A 21916-nucleotide genomic window follows, 5' to 3' on the forward strand; every position below is an offset into this window, starting at 1 on the left:
GTGTGTACATTTTCAAAATGGCCGCAAACTCATCTAAAATTCAAATTTGTCCGATCTTGATGAAATTTGATATCTAGGTTCTTTGATCCATCTGGATTGAGAATCGATGACTCATTTGGTAATTTGAGCTACGCATCGGCCGCAATTTTCAAAACGGCCGCAAATGCATACGAAAAATCAAATTAGTCCGATTTTGATGAAAATTAATATCTAGGATCTCTGATCCGCCTCGATTAATAATCTGCGACTCAATTTGCAATCGGAGCTACGTATTGGCCGCCATTTTCAAAACGGCCGCCACCAATTTCGAAAATTCAAAGTTGTCCGATTTTGATGACAATTGATATCGAGGTTCTTTAAGACGCCACGATTAAGAATCTGCGGCTTAGTCGATGATTTGAACTACGTATCGACCACCATTTGTAAATACATTTGTTTATACAGCAACCATATTTTTGTTTTATTTGTTTGTTTGTTTTTTTATGCCTCAGATTAAATTATTCCTTGTCACGAGAAAGAATGCAGAATACACATTTGTTGGTGATAGGTACTGAGAATAGTTTAGCGACATTTTAATCTGATGTGGAATCATCAAACAAAGCAGAGTCTATGTATTTTATGCAGTCAGTGACCTACACTATATGCAGTATTAGTATCACTTCAGTTGAATTGGGTCAATAAGGTATAGATGTAAGGATAAAAATAATTGTTGAATCGTGCAAAGTTTACATTCTCTTTGTTTGTTATAATTGTTCAGTAGTTAAGTAGACTTTATTAGGCATTGATGATCGAACCCCGCTCTGTTATTCGGAATTTAAATGTTGTATAAATACGTCAAAAATATACGTGCACTAATATTGCTAATCTTCTATATAACCTTGAATTAGTTGTATTCACAATCAAAATTATTTTGTCGACCCAATCTTGACTTAAAACAAACATTCTTAAATATGTTATCAACTTTTATTTGCATTTTATCAAAAAAAAAAGTACTTGACAATCCTTTGCGGACAGATTACCCTATCAAAGGAAATATGAGCCTCCTGATTCGTTAATATAAAAATAGCATGTTCTGCATTTGCCGGCTCAAACAAAGATATTATATTTGGTACAACATGATTCTGGTTGTAGGTAAGGAAAACTGTGCATGTTGTAATCATTTCTTCAATCTGATGTATAATTTATTTATCTTCAAATATATCTCTGTCGTTTATTTCTCGTGAAAGAAGATCTTTTGGTTATCGCGTCATTTAACGTATATTCAACGTGTAAAATAACCAAGATAACTTTCAACACATTGAACTCTGACCATAAAAATGTAATTGTAGATAGTTCCAATAAAGTAAACGGGACATTCAGTTAGGTTTGTGCGTCGAATATTGGCCGGGAGAATACCAAGCTCCAATTCAGTTTAAGTTTCAATTTATTTGACAAAACGTTAAGTTCTGGACTGTAATTTGTCCATCTTTGCACGTTTTGATTTGGATTTTTATACTACGTATATTTTACCTTAGTTGGAAATTAATAAATCATTTTATTTCACGTACCCGCAAGGCAAAGTATTTATTTGGTGAGGTTTTTTGAAAAAAAGTCAGAAAGTTCAAATGACTTAAAAAAACAAAATAACACTATATTGTGTTCATACTAAAACAGGAAAGTTGAATGATAAAATTTAAAAAAAAAAGAAATTTGTGGATAAAACAACGTCTTAAATTGAAGTTATAAGTTAACAGTAAGCAGACAACATCCATGGAATACTTTCAGCTATCATTGGCATAAAAGGTATTAAACTTTCTGATAAATAAATTTCAAAAAAGTAAGCTATCTTTATATTTTGAACAAATCAAAACAATTTTGTAAAACTCCTTGACTAGCGCATATCATGTCCAAACTAGCTTTGTATAACTCAAATTACGTTTTACATTTCAGCAGTGGTGGCAGTGATTTGTTTAAGAGCTGCGGAAGGTAAAACAATTATTTTATTTTATATCCATGTATTAGCAACCGCTTGTGGGGTGTTCACGTGATAGCACACTTGCCACTTGAGTGAAGGCCGCAGATTGAAACTCTGGCCAATTCGAATAAAAAAGACGTCAATACGTCCTCACTAAACATGCATCATATAGGGCTAGAGTGACGACTGCTTAGGGTAACAGTAATGTAATAATTCCAGTGGGCTGGTGACCCTGTGTGCCTGTACATTAAAACCCACTCAGTGTATCGCCCTGAAATGCATAATACATGCCATACATGTAGGATGTTTACTTTATCCATCTGTTCAACTTGTTATTGGTTTTCATTCACTAGCAACAAAAAGATTTACGGCATACCTTAATTTACATAACACCATGATTTTTTTTTTTTTTGGCTATTCGTCTACCCCGGATGTGACATTTTAATTCGGTGAGTGTTTATTAAAAACAGACAAACCTTACTCTATCAGTGTACCACGCCCGTGCACCCTGTTTTTGGTGGAGTCCGAGTTGTTCATTTACTTTTATTTCTTTGTACATTTATGTACATATTAGTAAGGTTTTTAACCGATCCTTTTGATTTCCATAATACAAGTTTTGTGGTAAATAAAAGCAATATTTTCACCACAAGGCGGGGGACCATATAAAAAGCAGGCTAACAAAATATGAAACATTTGTTTGAAAAACACCTACAAAAATAATAATAATAAAATATTACAAACCATCAATGCACTAAGTATGCAAGACCAGTGCACCTGAGATGTGAAAAATGACCACACGATAACAAACACAGCAGCATTCAAAACCAAAAGATATAAAAACAAAACGTTAAGCTTGTATAGATTTTCAAATGTTAAAACATTTACAGTGTTGTATCACTAAAATAAAAAAAAAATCTTTATATCCTAATATACTTAGAAAGGGAGATTGGAAGAGAAGGTGACCAACAAGGTACGAGTAATTGTAAAATCAATATATTTCCAGGTCTACAATGCTTGAGCTGCGACTCAGTAATGAATCCGCTGCTTTGTGAGCATGTAGTTGAATGTGCGTCAGGTTCGGTAAGTTCATCTGCATAAACTTGTTTCTTTGTTTCTTTATTATATTATGCGACATCACAATATTGAGAAAAGTAAAAAATGACGTTTATTAGTGTGCGCAATGACATGTAATTTCTTTAAAATGACGAACAATTGTATAATATAATATTCCTAAATATGGTCTTAAAATTACTCTTCACAAATCTTGGTAGAGTCTGGGAAATAATGGTAGAATGAATGCATACACAACGGGAGACTGCACTTTTAGATACCATGCTTTTAAATAAAATTGTTTAAATCAATCAATCGTTTTTTTCTTAGTTCATTTATCGATGTTAGAAATTATATCAAAAATAAATTATGAACAATATTTCATATTCAGATTTGTAGTATAGAAAAGTTTGATAGTTCTGGTAACACTGTATATAAACTTGGATGTATGGCACGAACGGTAAGTACACATTCATTAAGAAACATGTCTCCAACTACCGATTTATATTATGCACATACAACTTACAGAACAGTGCAGAAATGTGTGCTGATATTTACAACACCTTCACCACTTCAATTTAATGCAATTATGCATGCTCGTATTAATCAATATGAGAAAGGTGAAACCTAAAACGTAATTCTAAAACACCTTTCATAATTTTTGTTAGCCCTGATATAATACATTATTTTTATTTATTTTTAATTTTTTTTAAATTATGTCATGAAAATTTGGTTTTCGTAGTTTTATTGTGTTGAAATATTGAATTATCTATCGAATGGTACCAAATTTTAGACGTTTTGGCTGAGTAATAAGTGTAGTCGTTTTATGAGAAAATCGAAAATCCCATTTTGCCCTGTTTTATGTGAAGACTACAAAAATCGCCAAAAGTAATCAAAAGCACCCAGGTGTATCAACTGTGATAGTACTAAATAGAAAATACAAAAAAAAACAATTTTACTGAAGCATAAGTAGTCAAAATACAAATGTATTTTGACATTAAAAAATGTCAATTTAAGTGATTTTTCGGATGAGTATGGGTACATTTGTTTACTTTTACTCCAAATCGCAAATGCTACCGCAATTATTTTGGTATGATTGGAAGGCTGTGATATTTGGTTGCCTAATGCTACCAAAAATACATCAATTTACTTCGCTTTATATACATTAAAAATACGAAGAGTAAAAAAATGGATTTTTTTTTTGCCTCAACGATGTACACAAAGTGACAAAAAAACAACAAAATGCTACAGGTTTTTAGGAAAAAAGGAAGAACGTTTATGAAAAAAAGATTCATAAATGGGAGGTCTAATAGAAAAACCATACTTTGGTTGATGAGTGTGTGCGTAGAGAGTTATCTCATGCCATGTACTACTAAGATTACATTAATTGATGCATAGATCTGGAAAAAAAAACAACGCTTAGCAAATTTGATTTTTCACACGTATGCCAATTTCCTCAATATATTAGGGATTTAAGTTGATGATGCTAAAATGTTGGAAATATCGGTCGATATTAGAAGGGCATATTTTTTCAAAATACATTTGGAATGCCTATGAGATCGAAGTGACCACTTCCCTTCATCAATCGGGTTATACATTTCTATGAAAATTCGTTTTTCCAGAGTACTGTATATAACCTTTGTTGTTATTATATATAAACTATTTCTCTGCAACACAATTTGTTTGACCGAGATAAGAAAATTAATCTATATTTTGATTTTAAGGAACTTGAAGCATTCTCTAAATGTCTTCCGAAAATATTGCATTGTTGTCAAATTTATATAAATAAATTGGTTGATGAACAGCATTCCAAATTTTTGTTTTTGCAGAAACTGACTTTTGGGTATTGTGAAGGTGAGACCAATATAAACGGAAAAGCAATATAAACGTATTCTTCCAGTTATGGCAGGGAGGAACAGGAAAATCTTAATTGTAATTTCTGAATGCAAGAGTAATCAAGGGAACCAGGGTTATAGCGGTAATCAAAAGAATGCAGTTCAGGAACAAAGACCAGACATGGAAAACACATAAAGTAACTAAAATCATACATACAAAGTAACACATGCAAATGAGCAACTCGGACTCCACTAAAAACTGGGAGCATGTACCAGGTGCACCGGTAGGTTAAGCGTCCTCTGCTTTTCTAGAAACACCCGCCGAGTTGCTCATAAAAAGTCAAGTCCGGGGTAGACAAACGAGGAAATGAAAACTATGATCCGTTGAATAAATCAGTTTTCATGGTGCTGATGGTTACACAATAACGATCCACGAGAACATGATGACAACCATAAACTTCTGTCGTGATGACTTCAATCTTGTACCAACATAACCCTGTTCCAGAAGCCTATATGTTAGAGATCTAGCGCGGTACGAAAAGTTTGCGTAGTTTCGGCAAACTCTGGCATAACGTATGAGTTGTGATATGAACACTCCATACGCAGATGCTGAAGGGATGTTGCCACAGATGAAAGGAAAGTTGACAATTTTTAATGAAAAGTCATCACGTTTATCGTACAATTTGGTCAATAGTTTTCCTTCACCATTGATTTCTAAATGTAGGTCAAGATATGAGGCTGACTTCACAGTGTTTGTAGTATCCTTTATCTCAAGTTCTTTGGGGTAGATGTAATGTATCAAATCCCCGAAATTAGGATTGTTTAAAGATAATACGTCATCTATATAGCGTAAACTGAGATTAAAGGATCTAGCCAAACGATATTGTTTCTTTTGGTTCAGATCAGCTATAAAGTCAGCCTCATAAGAGTGAAGGAATAGGTCAGCAAGTAAAGGAGCACAATTTGTCTGATGGTTTTCCACAATCTCTTCTTTGGAGAGTGTGGTAGCAGTATACGTCTTATCACTGCTATTATTTTCTAGGTCTACCTCTGATAATAAACATTGGATGTAAAACGTTTTGCAGACAAAAACAATGTTGTTTTGGGCTTTGTCTGCTGGTGCGACAACATATTTGTCATATATAGTAGACAATGTCTTTGCTACATCGGGGTCTTTGAAAACTGATGTAGCCTTGGCACTCATTGACCTACTTAAAACTTTCATTCGTTTCAAATTTAAAGACCTCACGGCCTTTAACCACTCTGACAGAGAATCAATGTCTTCTTGTTATCGTTTTATCCATTTTCTTGCATAGTCCTCGACGGCATCCATAAGAACTTTAAAGTTATAATTCCAATTTATGAAGCGTGGTTCACGGTACTTGGGACCTCTAGAAAGGATATTACGCAGAGATTCGTTTTCGATGATGATTAAATCTCCCGTAACGACGTGATTAGAAGGACCATATTTGAATGGAGAGTTTTTGCAAGAACAGTCAGGTGCAAATCATATGCTTGACTGTCTTATTTGACGTTTTTCGGTCAGTACAAAACATTACCATTCCCAATTCATTACTATTTTTACCTTTATTTGGACAGAGATGTTGTTCACGACGTTCATCGCACTTGACGGATATAGAAAAATGCCGGGAATGTTGTACATACGATGGATGTAACAAACAGGGTTGTGGTACTGCAGGTACATTATCTAAGTATATGTAAAGCAATTAATTTTACACGACTGCAGAAGAAATGTTTAGGCCTTCCAATGGTATCAAAAGAATTTTCATCAGAATTAATAAGAGATTATTTTTGATCCGACTCTAATTACTCTGATTTGTTTGTTTTTTGTTTTGTTTTGTTTGTTTGTTTCCTTTTTCTTTGTTTTTTGTATTTTGTTTTTTTTGTTTTTTTTTGTTTTTTGTTTTGTTTGTTTGTTGTTCTTTTTGTAAAATTCTGTTCTTTACAATGTAGACCTATTTTCGTACAAATTCCGAAACGCACTAAAAAATCAAGTTTTTGAAATATTGGGTCCGATTTCGAATTTTTTCATTAGATTTTTTATAAAAATCCCTGCCTGCATTTTCCAGTCTGATTTCAGACACCTGTTACGGTTTTCGAGATATAAAAGGTCACAGGGCCACAACCTAAAACTCGATTTTTAACATTTTTACGCTGATTTTTAAAATTGGTTGTAAATGGATTCCTTATGAAAATCACTCTCTGCATTTGACAGTCTCATTTCCGATAACTTTTACGGTTTTCTAGTTCTAAGGGGTCATATAGGCAACATTTTTTTCGATTTTTTAAAAAATTGGATTCGTTATTAGCCTGCATTTAAAGATCAGATTTCTGATATTTCTTTCGGTTTTTTTTTAATAATAAGAGGTCAAACCCTAAAAAATCATGATAATTAATAATAAAAAAAAAAAAAAAACAATTGGCCTGATTTCGAAATTTTTATAATTGAATTCCTTTTGAAAATCCCTGTCTGCTATTTTCAATACGAGCGGAACATTGCATATCCCAAAACTCTTGTTTTAGTTACCCATGTTAATCCAAAAGTGCAGGAATGGATTTCATTTAAATCAATGTGTTTATTATTACCATTTTTCAACTCCATCTGGGTTTTTAATAATAGATGTGGAATAAATGTTTCAGAGCTACTTTTGTTACTTTTTCGTCTCTAATCTGATTTGGCCTGCATTTAATGATACTTGAAATAATTTCTTATTAGCTTTTTAAAAATCCAAACACATGTGTCGATGGAATAAATCCTGACAATATATTTGATTAAGCTATAGAACGTAATGGACAATGTAACGAAAATAGTGACGAAAATGTTTCAGTTTGTAAAAGAAATGTGTTTAATACTGTTACCGGGAAAATTGGACTCCAGTATGAATCCGGAATCCTCCTAGGGCAAATCGGAATTCCAATTTGTTCTAGAAGAAATTAGAATTTCGATTTGTACTGGTTTAAATCCAGCACAAATTAGAATTCCAATTACTAAAATGAATTATTGCGATATCTCTATTTGTATTTGGGGGGATTTCGGATCCTATAAATTTTTTTATTTTGAACAATTATCAATTTTTCTTTAGGAACACCTTACTTATTGCAACACTTAGTAATATTCTGTTTGTGGAATTTAGTTGAACATAATAGCTTTCAAATTGCTTTCTGATATCTTATAGTGTTACATTTGCCGTTACAATTGAATGTGGGTGATAGTTTACAGTCATTGTTAACTGAGCGATTTCTTTGACATGCTTGAATGTGAGATATTTCGGCAAATTCGGTCGGATTTAATCAGGGAAAACATACTGTCCTTAAATCCACAAGATCATCTTCAGAGTAGTAGTTTGTTTTTCAAAATATCATCTTTTAAAATTTTTTTATCAACAGAATTAGAATCGCTGACCAGTTTGATATCAAGAATGTTACCACTACCTTTTTAATAAAAGATGATTAGATAATTATTTTATTAATATATAACATCAACACACTTCCAGTTTTGTTTTCTTTATTTACTAGTAGTATAACTTTTCAATGAATGTACACTCATTTGTGTCAGGACGATCCGGAATTCTCCTCGGGCAAATGCAGATATCTCAATTTGTCTTAGTTGAAAATCGAATTCTGATTTATACTGGATTAAACCAGTGCAAATCAGAATTCCATTTTCTACTAGGAAAAATTGCCCAAGGACGTTTCCGGACCATCATTGATTCCAATTTCTCTTGTAACCATACCATTTTTAACTAATATGTCTCTCCATATTGAAAAGAAACACCAACCATACCGAGACTGCCATCAAAATACGTTATAAATACGTTATGGATGTGAGAGGAAACGGTAACAAATAAAACAGAAAAACATACCTAATCCCGGATATTGCATTTTTGTTTGAAATGTTTAGTAGACCTATTGAGGAAATGTTAAGCTTTTTTTTACTTTTAATATCAACAGACCTCCATTTGAGTAGTGGTCCAGTTTGCTACAACTGTGATGGAATTACAGACCCCCACCAATGTAAACAAGTACGGACATGTGAAACAGACGAGGTAATTGAAGTATTTAATTAATAAGAGAGAAACAAATTGCATTATAATATATAATAATCAGAATCCCCAAAATTACATGGTATAGAGAGGCATATACATTATATATACAATTTTCTCTACTTATATTGGTCCATATACTTGTTTCAATAGGCAATCCCATAATAAGGGTCCTCAAAATATCTTATATTATCTTATAACCTGTAGTTTAATGCTTTCGGCGAGGTTTGTACCAAGCTATACCAAGTTCGTGTGAATTAATCTATAGGAGATTGTTTTACAGTGTTATTCAAGTCATTCGTTGCTATCAAAAGTCTGGTTATTCCATATAAAAGGAAAGTTATGTCTCAAAAACACAAGGTTGTAGAGTAAAACGGGGATCTTTCAGATTTAGCCCAATATTTTATTGCTACCCCAAGAGGTCACCGTCCAAGTTCTCCGTGTGCCATACATTCTGGAATCGACTTTTTTAGTATAAGTTTACAAAATTTTAAATGGAGACATTCAATATCACGACTGTAACCGTACCCCCAAATTTCACACTCGTACAAAAGAATTGGTTTCACTTGTAATGGATATAGGGTTCATACAGTCAAAGGTTAATTCATCTCAATCATTATTATAGGTTATACAATTTTTTTGCACCCTAAAATGTGCATTGTTATATGTATTTATAGGTCAACCGTTAATATAAAAAATATTGTTCTCAAGGATACAAATTATTCCACATAATAGGGTTAATTCGAGGTAACAAAACTTATTCTGATATCGGGTGTCTCGTTCGCATATAATCCAAATAAACAAACATAAAATACCAAATTTATGTAAATGGGGATTATTCCACAGTGTAGCAGTGACAATCACCGTATTGGTTGACTCTTTACCCGCGTACTATATGTGTATTCGTCTGATAATAGTTGTCTTGACCAAAACATGCTCTAATTTTGGGGGTAGTTCTGAATACTTGGGAATGAAACGAATTCAAAAGTATACAAACTATGAACAAGTCGCCTCAAAATGATAAAAACATAACGTCCCTTTAACTCACAACATCACTACTTTATCGAAAAAGTCATTTAAACATTCAACAGATAGATTAACCTTTCCTTTCTATTGATATGATATCGTACATAGCAGATGTAACTATGTCCACTTGTGATTTTTTAGCCTAACAAACAAAAAATCCTTTGCGTGAAAATGAGTACACCTTATATAGGAATTAGTCAGTAATTCCAAAATTATGTTCATCATAGATAAAATTAATGTTATTAGGCATTCGTCCTTTATCATAGCTTTTTTAGACAGTTACTTGATCAATTATGTATTGAAAAAGTAACGATAGTATATATATTTGATACATGTATAACAGTATACGTAACCAAGATAGTACGTAAAAACTTGTGGAATGTCGTTCTTTAATTATCATTGTGGAAATGTAGTGTTGAGTTCCTTACTATTATGAAAAACAATGCGAATTATATATATATATTTGGAGGGGGGTAGGGAATAAATATAGAATAAGTTTGTATTATATCTTGATTATGTTAAAAGACAATTATGTTTCTTTCAGAGATGCTTCATTCAAGAAATGATACGATTTGGTCAACGATTTTATAAGACGTCTTGTGAAAGTATGCATGTGAGTAAGTGGGATGAATAGATTTAATGTTAATATGATGAATACGCTCCTGAAGAAACATTAATAAAAAACAATTTGATAATTTTTGTCAGCTCGGAATTGATGATTTAAACATATTTTGTTCAATAAATAAATTGAATAGAATTGGATAGCAGGCAAGGCATATATATATCCTCTTCATACACAGGGGTGGATTCAGGCGGGGACGTGGCGGGCGTGCGCCCCCTTAAAATTTGCAAAACATGGGTTGTCAGGGATAGATTTTGGCGCTTTTAGGTTGAAACTTTTATTTGTCCCTAATTTTACCACAAAAGATATCCACATTTCACCCACTGTAGAAGAATATTTCAAAATTTAATCTGAAAAAAAATTTTACTGTGCGCCCCCCTTATCTAAAATCCTGGATCCGCCCCTGATACAAGGCAACATGTACAACATGCAGATACAATATATATATATATGTGTGTGTGTGTGTGTGTGTGTGTGTGTGTGTGTGTGTGTGTGTGTGTGTGTGTGTTGTCAAATCATGTGAATATCTTTAAATGCTCTGTGCAATTTAAATTATAATGCATAACTTTTCCATTATCTTCAAATTAAACCCTTTTTTTTATTTTAGAATATTATCAATATACATTTTTTGTAAACATTAATGGATAAAGTTCAAAGATTGAAAATTATTAACTCAATCTTGACAAAAGAGGTATTTTCTGCATACTTCATGTTTACTAAACATCATGCATCGATCCATTCATTAAGGAAGATGGAATTGATTTGAAATGTTTTTGTAATATCTAGCTAGCAATAATTAAATTGCATGATGAATAGATCAATAAAGTATTATTTTTTTATAAAATCAATATTTTATGAAAAATTAAATGTCTCTCTGCAATATAATGTTAAGGTCTAAGCAGACAGACTACAGTGACCTCCTGTGGTGAGCATAATAATTGCAAAATAACAAGAAATGATAATTATCTTCAATGTGTTCCCTACAGTGTGGACAGTTTTGGTTATCAGTCAAGTAATGTAGAAACAAATGTTGATTACGATTGCTTGATTTATTCTCCAAGCTCTGATTTGATATATTATACTTATATCCTCCCTGTATGGTAAAGCTCACGGTGCTCGCTGATTTAGACAATGCCTACACCATATTAACCTTCAAGTATGGTAAATTTTGTAATGATATATATTTGTCCAATTATGCTAATTGTCATAGTCTGATATGTCTATTGGCCGAATTGTCTGGTGTTCATAAGGAATTATTGGTTGTCGTGGTCCGAAATGTCTTTTGGTCGAATCGTCCGGCACTGGTTAAAATTATGGTTCTTAAGTTTGCGAAACCTCTTAAAAGATTTCTTTTATTGCATTTAGTTTCCCTTCAATCTGTTTCTTTTTGTACAGTTAAATTATGTTTTTATAACGAATTAATTCATTTTATTTAATTGATTCTTTTCGATATTTTCTTATATCGATTATTTTCGTTTCGCAATTTTTATCAACCGATAATTATGGGTAATATTGATTACGTTATGTTTGTTCATATCCAGGCGCCATACTGCTGAATATAAGGCCAACCCTATCTTGAAAAAGCTATGAATCGATTTGTATTTAATTATCGAAACTAGCAATATTTTCCGAGACTGGTTTGGTTCTCAATCGCACACATACAAGTATACGCAAATAAAGCTGCCATTATGCTGCTTTTTAGCTACTTCAAATGCAGGCACAAACCGGATATTGATGTTTTTTCTTGCCATAAGTATACAGAAGCAAGTTGATAATAAAACTATAACAGATATACGTTATTGCGCTAGTCACGGTTATTGGTTCGATTGTCGTGGTCCCAAATGTCTTTGGGTCGTTTTGGCAATCGTAAATAATTATGGGTAATGGTATATTCGAAAACATTGGAGCCCCTTCTGTTGACTATTTTGGCAATCCACATCTTGGAAAAAAAATGATATGTTTAGAACTTAACCAAAAACGCTACTGAGACTGGTTCTGTTCTCAATCACATTTTTGTACGAAACTGAACCTGCCATTGTACTGTTTTTTAGTTCCTGGATTTACATGCACAAACCGGATATTGATGCCTTTTCTGCCTATAAGTATACATGTCCCAGTTGATAATACAGCCATTTACGCTACCTTCGGGAGCGTATTACGGAAGAAAGAAAAACGAACCCTCATAAATATTTCATTTCATGCCGATAAGATCAATGAAATACCGTTAAACTTAAAGGGTGTACTGCTTTATACATTTTCATGATAAAGGCTCTCAATGGCTCAAAATACAACTGAAAGTTAATTATCAAGTTTTAAAAGATTCAATTGTGAAACTGCAGACTTTTATCTAAAACAAATGCGTTTACCATAGTTCTGATGTTCTGTCAATTATGTACTTTTTTGTCACTTTCCGGTCATATTTTTGGCAAGAAATTGATGTCCACATCCAGTAAACAACTTCATATTTACTGAATACATTTTTTATAATATAATTTATCATAAGTGAAAAAAAGTGTTGTTCTTTGGGTATTGATATGTCCGACATAACATTGTTAATTTTTTTGTTAAATGTTTTATTTATGTAAATGGAGCACCATTATAACGTAATTACAATGAACTAATGCTACAAAACATTGTTTCTTCTAATACTTATGTATTTTACTATGGTATGAAATATTTTTTATGTTATTACAAAATACAAAAACAAATAGATATTTCTGGACAACAGTTGTCGACTTATGCAGCCTTTACCTTTGTAGGTATGTCAAGCAATGTCAGGAAGCGCCCCATTTGTTGGCAGAAAAAAAAGATCATTTAACCTTTCAAAAAGGTCGGTTTTATGTTCGAGATGTTGTTTCAATGATCTTTGTAACGGTTTTTGTGACTTTCCGACGACGACTACCACCACAACTACCACTACTATAGGTAATTTATTACAGCTCTGCCTCAGATCTAGGCAGAAGCTTATGATTAGCGATTTATGCATCTTTTTAATCAAATATTTTTGATTGGGAATACTTCAGTAAGCCTCATAGAATGTGCAAATGAAAGTTGCCCTTTGGAGATATTAACAATTAAATTTTGGTTACATACTACCACAGAAAAGTGTAGGGACACTTCCCGCCAAAATGTTTACACTATACATGTAACCAGTTCAAAAATATTTCACAATCAGATCGGAGGAAATGAACATATAAATAATTGTTTTTAGGACGTAACATATATTTTTGAACAGTTTCATGGATTATATTGAGATATGATGAATCATCCCTGCTTGTTTTTTTAGAAAGAACCATACTAAAGATATAAGAAGGTAGCATTTTTAAATTTCATATAAATAGTAACTAGAACCAAAGCATATTTCTGCATTTTACATTTCATGTCTGCGGATGTATCTAGAAAAACTACTAATTGAAAGCTATATATTTACCAAGCACTAGTTTGACACTTAATTGGGATTTTTCGTGAATTAATTCCTTGTTAACACTTCTATGTTAGTTTAAAACTGCAATTATTCTATACATTTTCTTAATTGTTTTCCACATTCAATTCCAGTTTTTGATTAAAAAAAAAAAAAAAAAAAAAAATTTTTGTGTCATTCAGCTTCAGAATCTATTTCTTGATCTTGAACATTTTGGATTGCTTAAGAACGATATCGGTTATCCGAATGTGTATTTTACAATCAATTGGTGACGTTAAACATTTTTATACGTTTATTTATTTTTGTTCTGTATGTTCCGCATCGTTTTTAACGATCCATCAGTAAGATCAGTAGGCAGCAAATATATTTCGTCTACTGGAAATACCATGTTTTTGTTCTTTCCGTCGGACGGCAGTGTTTTATTAACAGGGTTTCAGGTTTTTTGCACTTTTAACACTAGAGGTATTACTAATTGTTTTTTGACTTCTATTAAGACGAATAATATATGTATAAAGGTAAACTTTTCAAACACTTTATTGGTTATTTCTGGAGGTTATGAGGCACAAATACTTAGATACTGCAATTATATATCTGCGTTTGTCCTTCATATGCCACAATTTATACACTTTTTGCCCGATTCTTAGATAGGTTAGTACTTTAAACATGCGTCCTCTTCTTTAAATTTATCATAAAAGATTATCTATGAATGAAATGAACGCCCATTTTTTTTCAAATCCAACGGTCACTGTGACGTATTTAGACAATTATACACATTTCGACACAAGTGGAAAAGTTTTTCAAATATTATTTGAGAGCAAGCAACTGCGTCTAGCCAAAGGCGGGTACTTTATCAAAAGTTCAAGCTGTCATTAAATCTTTCAATCGATATTTAAATTACACTGCTACCTTATTTTTATGCCGTTGCGTCACAATTTACAAGGGTCGCTACGTTGCCATTAAGGTCGTTCATTTACTGTCTGAAGTGCCGAAACGCTAAAGGCGCCCACAGTGAACAATGTGATTTTATGTGTTATTCCGCTGTTATTTATTCTATCATATAAATATATCTCAGAATGTTTGTTATTTCAATTATTACAATTATTTCATATTATAGCGAGTTGCGACCATATATTCCACTCATCCTCAGGGAGCTTCCATTCACCGGGGTATCCACATGTTTATCCAAACAACGCTAGATGTACATATCTAATTCACGTGAGCAGGAACCATACCATCAATTTGATCATATCAAACTTTAGTACCGAGAAATGTTGTGATCATTTAAGGGTAAGTGTTTCTATACTTTTAAGAAACTACTTAACTATATAATCATGATATTGAAATAGTTGAAATCAACTAAAATGAAGAAAAACAATATTGCGTAAAATTTGATTATCACCATCCGATTCAAAATCATTAGAGTTTATGCATGACTCTTCATAATAGTATAACTCGAAAATCTTATTACAATATCTTGTACTCACTTAGGTTTATGATGGTTCATCTACATCGGCAAGACAGTTAGCAGTACTAGATGGGCCAGTAGGCAGCAAATACATTTTGTCTACTGGAAATACTATGTTTTTGTACTTTACGACAGACGGGAGTGTTTTGTCAACAGGGTTTCAGGCTTCTTATACTTCAAACACTAGAGGTATTAATAAATGTTTAAATTACAATACTGATGTAGACAACCATATGTATGTCATTTAAATAGTTTACGAGAAAACATTCTTAACTCTTACAAATAAAGTGTGTTTAAAGAAACAAAACTTTTTATATATCACAGACAACAAGTTCTTTATCCATGTTTTATGTTTTGTTTGTTTGTTTGAATGTATTTTGGCGATTTTGTACCATTTCAATGCCCAATAATTTGCGATAGCCCTTGAACCCACCTCTCATAAATAATTGTAATTTGATGTTTGTGAATTTAGAAAAAAATGTTCTTTGATTATTTGATAACTTCAATAAGAAAACTATTATTCCACCCCATGAAAACGCTTCATTATCTCATGAATAATAGTTTTTCCTACAGGGGGCTAGCGGTGTTTGTGACTTCTTGCTAATGTATGGTATTGTATTTTATAGCTACAGTCATTTGAGAGAAAAAAAATAAGTGTCATTTATAACGTGAGGTAAAACGTTCTGACAACCACAAATGAATTCGCGTTGCACAGACTTTCGGTAGAAGAGACAAAAAGACCATTCTTACGAATTTCAGAATTTAAACTTCACTGTATTTATTTAAAACAGACGACAGATCTCTATTTGAAATTTAGCCAAAGGCTAACAAGTATCTATATATAGAAAACATTCCTCCATGCTCCCAGTTTTAAGTTGAGTCCGAGTTGCTCATTTACTTTTGTTACTTTGTATGTATGATTTTAGTTACTTTATGTTCTTTGTTGTGTATGTCAGTTTTCCATGTCTGATCTTTGTCCTTGGATAACATTCTTTTGTTTACCGCTATATCCTTGGTTCCCTTGATTACTCTTTGAGCTATCAAACCTATTGAAACTGAAATCATCATGGTGTTGAAGCAAAAACTCAGAAAACCCAAATGCTGTTCGAGTAAAAATGTTTTATTTAAACTTTTATTAATATTGTATTATAACAACTACGTATACAATATCTTTTTTTGGTGATACAACACCATCATCTATAAAAATTGATGGATTTTATGTGTTTAATTCTTTTGTAGTTAATTGTGGGATTTCACATGCACTATCTGGAGTGTTTACATCACCACAATATCCATCCAACTACGAAAATAATATACATTGTGGTTATCTTATTGACGTTCCAAAAAAATACACAATTACACTCTCAGTAAAATAAATTATTACTGACTCATGCTGTGACCATTTAATGGTAAGTTTATTTGTGACTTCTTGGTGCTTTTATAACAATCAGTTACATATTTAAGTGGATAGACAGCCCTCACATTAAACTTTCCCAATTAATATTGACAATGCCATGCATGATCGTATGTTCAAAAACTGAAAGCTGAAAATTTTTGCAAAGAAAGCGGTTTTTTTCCCTTTTAATCCTAATTCCAATGATACCGTTTTCTACCGAGTAGTCATTTTTGCTAAGTCTATCGGCAGTCGCTGGTATCATGGTCTTATGATATTTATCGATGTGTTCAAATTCCAAGTTTTAATCGTTCACTTAGTGTAGATATTTCACACTATCAAAATCGTAGTAACTATTTAATTAATGCATACAAAAACAGGAGTAACGAGAAGTTATAGAAGAATCTTTAGTGGCCGTAAATCAAATGATATTTTAAAGCAAATGTAATACTTCAGACCGCAACGTACATTCATCTATTTTATGACATAATGGCAAAAAAAATGATAAAAAATATTCTAGATATACGATGGCCCAACTACTAATGAGACAGAGTTAGCATCACTCTCTGGGACCCACCGTAATCTTACATACAACTCAACAGGACATACCATGTTACTGTTATTCAATACTGATGGAAGTCATGCTCAAAAGGGATTTATGGTTGAGTATAAAATAAATGGTAGGTGCTATATACAACAATAATTGTCAGAACACAAACTTTCCGAAATATTTTCCTCAATGAGCCAAGCGGATTACAAATTAAAATGCTTTTGTTAATGTTTGGAGTCACATTCATTATACTCGGCGTCACATACATAATATATTGTTCAAATTTGAAAGAAAAATTGGTTTGCAGTTTTATTGACACCTACGGATTATTAAAAATGTGTTAAATAATTTGCTCATTACTATCACAAAACGGCTTCCCAGTAAAATGTAAATCGATAAAAATCCGATGACATTTTAAGTTCAGATCACAATGATTACATTTTCAAATCGGCCGTGATTCTGTTACCACGACAATATCGGTTGTTGGTAGTTTGACGAATAAAAAGATTTACCACCTTAGTTTGTCTAAAAATACTTCTAAGGTTCTTACTAAATGATTGTTTATTTTCAAATTCGCGAGAAATTACATTTTTGTAAACATAGAAATTCAAAAATACGATTATCAGTTATTTTGTCAACAATCCGTACATAGCAACAAAAATGGAGGAATTATAAAATTATTTTTGATTGTTCATATCAATCGTAACTACTGATGTTAAGTTTTATAAACTTAAACTGAGAAACGCATAAAAAAGAAAGACAACTCGACCTCGATTAAAGAAAGGCTGAAGAGATTATAATTAAATGGAAAATGATCAAAATGATTTTGAACTGACGTCGAGTATAGTAAATTGAAGTCTCATATATTACATCTTTATAATACCTTTTATTTTGTAATTTGAGAGTTAAATAGACCTTTTACATATTCAAACATTAGTAAAGATCAACGTGTTTGTGTTGTGCAAAACGTTTGTAATTCATATACTTCCTGACTAAAAAGTCACAAATGTACGTTCTAATGAAACAATATCATACAACTTTTAAAAACTAAGTTATTATTTATTTCCTGACATTGAATTTCTAATCTGTCAGTTAGATGTATGTATTGCTTTAAAATATACTATAAAAATAAAGTTCTCTTTGATGTCACGTCATTTCATTTACTGTAACTTTTTAGTTCCGATTTCGACTAAAGTTTGTTTATCTCTCTTTTTCTTTATTGTCTTTTTTGCTAGTGACAAATAAAGATTAAGACAAGAATTATTCGCCAGTTTCTAATATCTTTTTGAGTCTTAGTTTGATAATTCATAACAGCTGTAGATATTATATAAATTTTTTGAGATAATTGTGGAAGACACGTGTTCACTTCCTCGGATGGAACAGTGAAATCCCCGGACTACCCATCTCATTACCAAAATGACATCGAGTGTTCATATAGAATTATTGTAAATTCCAATCGCGTGGTTGAACTGAACTTTACTCATATCGACACAGAAACCACTGACCAAATCCGGGTAAAAACTTATCATGATTAAAAAATTTAAAATCATGCAAATTTGTTTGAACACAAGAGAATGATTAAAATCAAAATTAAAAATTGACACGGAAGAATGTTCATTATGAATGAGTTATTCGTACTGACTTCTTGTTTTTTGCAATTGCAAGTAAATCATAAGAAAATATGTATCACCATCAATCATTATAAGCCACACTGCATTTATGTCACCAGGATAAAATATACCGAGAGCTAAAAACAAACGACATGTATATTAAAAATGCTATGATATATCTTATTTCATGCATGTCAATATTTTTCTTTCAATGTAGTGCGAAAAAGTTTTTCAGTATACCTTCTTTTTCCTCAAAATTCGATTAGAACTTAAATAATCATTCTGATGCACATGACGGTTGAAGAACTTCATTATGATATAAGTCTTCCATTCTGTCCTGTATGTATGCATCATAGATCAAAATCACATTGGCAAAGGAAAAGGAAAGTTTTTTCTCACTATATTAACGTTCTATGTGTATGTGTGTGTTCTATTGAAAAGTATTAGTTTTGTTGTGTCTGACATGTTGCCAAATAAATCCGGATATAATAGTACTAGCCCGTGAGACTTTTTGCACCTGAGCGATTTTGATTAAACGATAGACTTATTTTTATCATGTATATGATAAAAAGGTATGACACACCCATCTGGTAATTCATGTTACTCAACTTTTATGCAGGTTTATGATGGAAGTACTGCATCTAACTACTTAATGAAGTCATTAAGTGGAAAACACAATGAAACAATTACTATAATATCGCATAGTAACAATGTCCTTATAACTTTTAAAACTGATGGCAGTATAACTCGTCCGGGATTTATTGCCAAATATAGAGCTATTTATACAGGTATGTATTTGTATTATTTATATATATATATATATATATATATATATATATATATATATATATATATATATATATATTTATATATATATATTCATATATCATTTTACACCTATTTAGCATATTTGTCCATGCCTCAACTTCATGATGATAATCAGAAAATAGTAACTTGAATTAACAACGTCTTTAGTGTCTGGTGCGGGATTTTCTGTTTCGTCCGTCTGTCATTTAAACTTTAAATTAATTTTAAAACATATTTTTATCTTTAAACAAGAGAAAAGTAGCTCTGAATTTAACTGAATAGGGGCGTGTCAATATCTTTTATTATTCATTGAGATATAATAAAATTATTTTAACCAATCAGATTACAGTATTTATCTCAAATTAATTAATTTATTGTTATTATTTATTGTCTAAAATTTCTTACAAAATAGCAAAACAAATAAGTTAGTAATGACAATAGATTTGTGTATTATGCAAACAAGTTGATATAAATTCAGACCTACCTTTTACTCATTCATTTTATCGAAACTATTTGTGCATATCTATAGTTATCTAAAGTTATAGGTTAAGAATAAAATAGCTAGTTAATAACATTTCCTCTTTCGTCTACCCCGGACTTGACTTTTTATGAGCAAAACGGCGGGTGTGTCTAGAAAAGAAGAGGTCGCTTTACCTAACGGTGCACCTGGCCCATGCTCCAAATGTTTTGTGGAGTCCGAGTTGCTTATTTACTTTTGTTATTTTGTATGTATTATTTTAGCTTTATATTATTTGTTTTGCTTGTCTGTTTTGCATATTTGGTTTTGTCCCTTAATTACATTCTGTTGATATCCACTAAAATCATAGTTCCCTTGATCACTCTTTCATTTACATGTAAATAATTCATATTTTGATATCTATTAACTGATACTATATATTCGTATACAGGTTGTGGAGGGAATTTCACAAGCGGATCTGGTTCGCTTAGTTCGCCGCACTACCCAAACAACTACGAAAATTTTGCTGACTGCAAATTTCTTATCCATGTACAGTCAGGAAGAAGAGTTACATTGAATATCCCTTAAGTGAATTATGACTTCGTTCGGGTAACGAACTTCATGCTACAACATTACTTTTCAATTATTTATACATATTTGATTGTAAAAGTGTCTAGAAATAACAATGACAATTACAACATACAAAACAAGCATGCGCATTACAACTAAATTGACAAACAACAACGATCACCAAAAACTAAATTGATATAGTAGTCGGATAAATTGCATTCATAATTTTGGAAATCACAACCTTAGCCTAGACTTTTCCGTAAACCTTACGTCTTGATCGTAATATTGATTTTTAAATTGTTTCAAACTTAATGAAACATCACATTAAAATTTTCGAGGGTTTCTAATTAATTTTCAACAATCAAACTTGCATTTAAAACAAACAGAATAAGAAAGAAAGAATGTCAAATGTTTGCGTACTTCATTATTTAACTATGAAGTAGACGTTATGTAGTATGGTGAATTCACATTTGATTTTAGAAGGGATATTTAAAGAATGTAGGATGTTTAGTAATTATTCATTTGATAAAATGCAATGTATTACTATTGATTTGTTTTTATTTATTTTCTTTTCCAGATTTATGATGGATCGACCAACTCAACTAGCCTTCTTGCTTTTCTAAACGGAAACCATACAAATCTTTCATACACATCGACAAGTAACTACATGTTCGTTCGATTTACCTCTGATGTTTCAGGTACATTTTCCGGATTTAGTGCTACATACAGTTCGCATACATAGATTAATGCCATAATATGAGGTCTCGTGTGCGTGTAATATATAATAATTGTTCAAATTGATTTTTCCCTATGATATTTATTCATTCAAAAGTTTATTTGCATATTAAAATGAGTAAACGATTCATGCTTCTGATATCATCCAATGACAAACACAATTGAAATTTTCATTGTCTTGTTAACTGTTTTTAGTATTTCGACTGCAAAATACCGTCCTGTTTTTATGAATTCTTGCTAAAGGTTACAAACCACCAATTCAACCAATGAGCATTTGGAACGTACGCAAAAATAGTACTACGCAGAAATTACCCCTGTTCCTCGTAGTGCTGTGAAAAAAGTTCTCATCTTATTTAA

General features: G+C 31.8%; 1 protein-coding gene across 1 annotated transcript; it reads left to right on the plus strand.

Annotated features, from left to right (window-relative positions):
- Positions 1 to 1020: 1020 nt before the first annotated feature.
- On the plus strand, positions 1021 to 21542 carry LOC148599474 (scavenger receptor cysteine-rich domain-containing protein DMBT1-like). Its single transcript, XM_088557315.1, has 16 exons — positions 1021 to 1131; positions 1930 to 1965; positions 2958 to 3034; positions 3396 to 3464; positions 6439 to 6538; positions 8812 to 8906; positions 10474 to 10542; positions 13311 to 13476; positions 15087 to 15259; positions 15461 to 15626; positions 16677 to 16810; positions 17351 to 17510; positions 18722 to 18894; positions 19610 to 19778; positions 20706 to 20863; positions 21402 to 21542. Exons 1-15 carry the CDS (start codon positions 1068 to 1070, stop codon positions 20840 to 20842), a joined length of 1788 nt encoding a protein of 595 aa, XP_088413441.1. The 5' UTR covers positions 1021 to 1067; the 3' UTR covers positions 20843 to 20863; positions 21402 to 21542.
- The last annotated feature ends 374 nt before the right edge of the window (positions 21543 to 21916 follow it).

Source organism: Perna viridis, chromosome 13, assembly GCF_037379345.1.
Source record: "Perna viridis isolate PV_CMFRI_1.1 ecotype Kerala chromosome 13, ASM3737934v1, whole genome shotgun sequence".
NCBI lineage: Eukaryota > Metazoa > Mollusca > Bivalvia > Mytilida > Mytilidae > Perna > Perna viridis.

Excerpts from the sequence above, each read along its gene's own strand:
- LOC148599474 (XM_088557315.1), top strand. The coding sequence starts at position 1,068 with ATGTTCTGCATTTGCCGGCTCAAACAAAGATATTATATTTGGTACAAC. Across the intron at positions 3,035-3,395 it reads TTGAATGTGCGTCAGGTTCG|ATTTGTAGTATAGAAAAGTT; the intron begins GTAAGTTCATCT and ends TTTCATATTCAG. Across the intron at positions 6,539-8,811 it reads ACAGGGTTGTGGTACTGCAG|ACCTCCATTTGAGTAGTGGT; the intron begins GTACATTATCTA and ends TAATATCAACAG.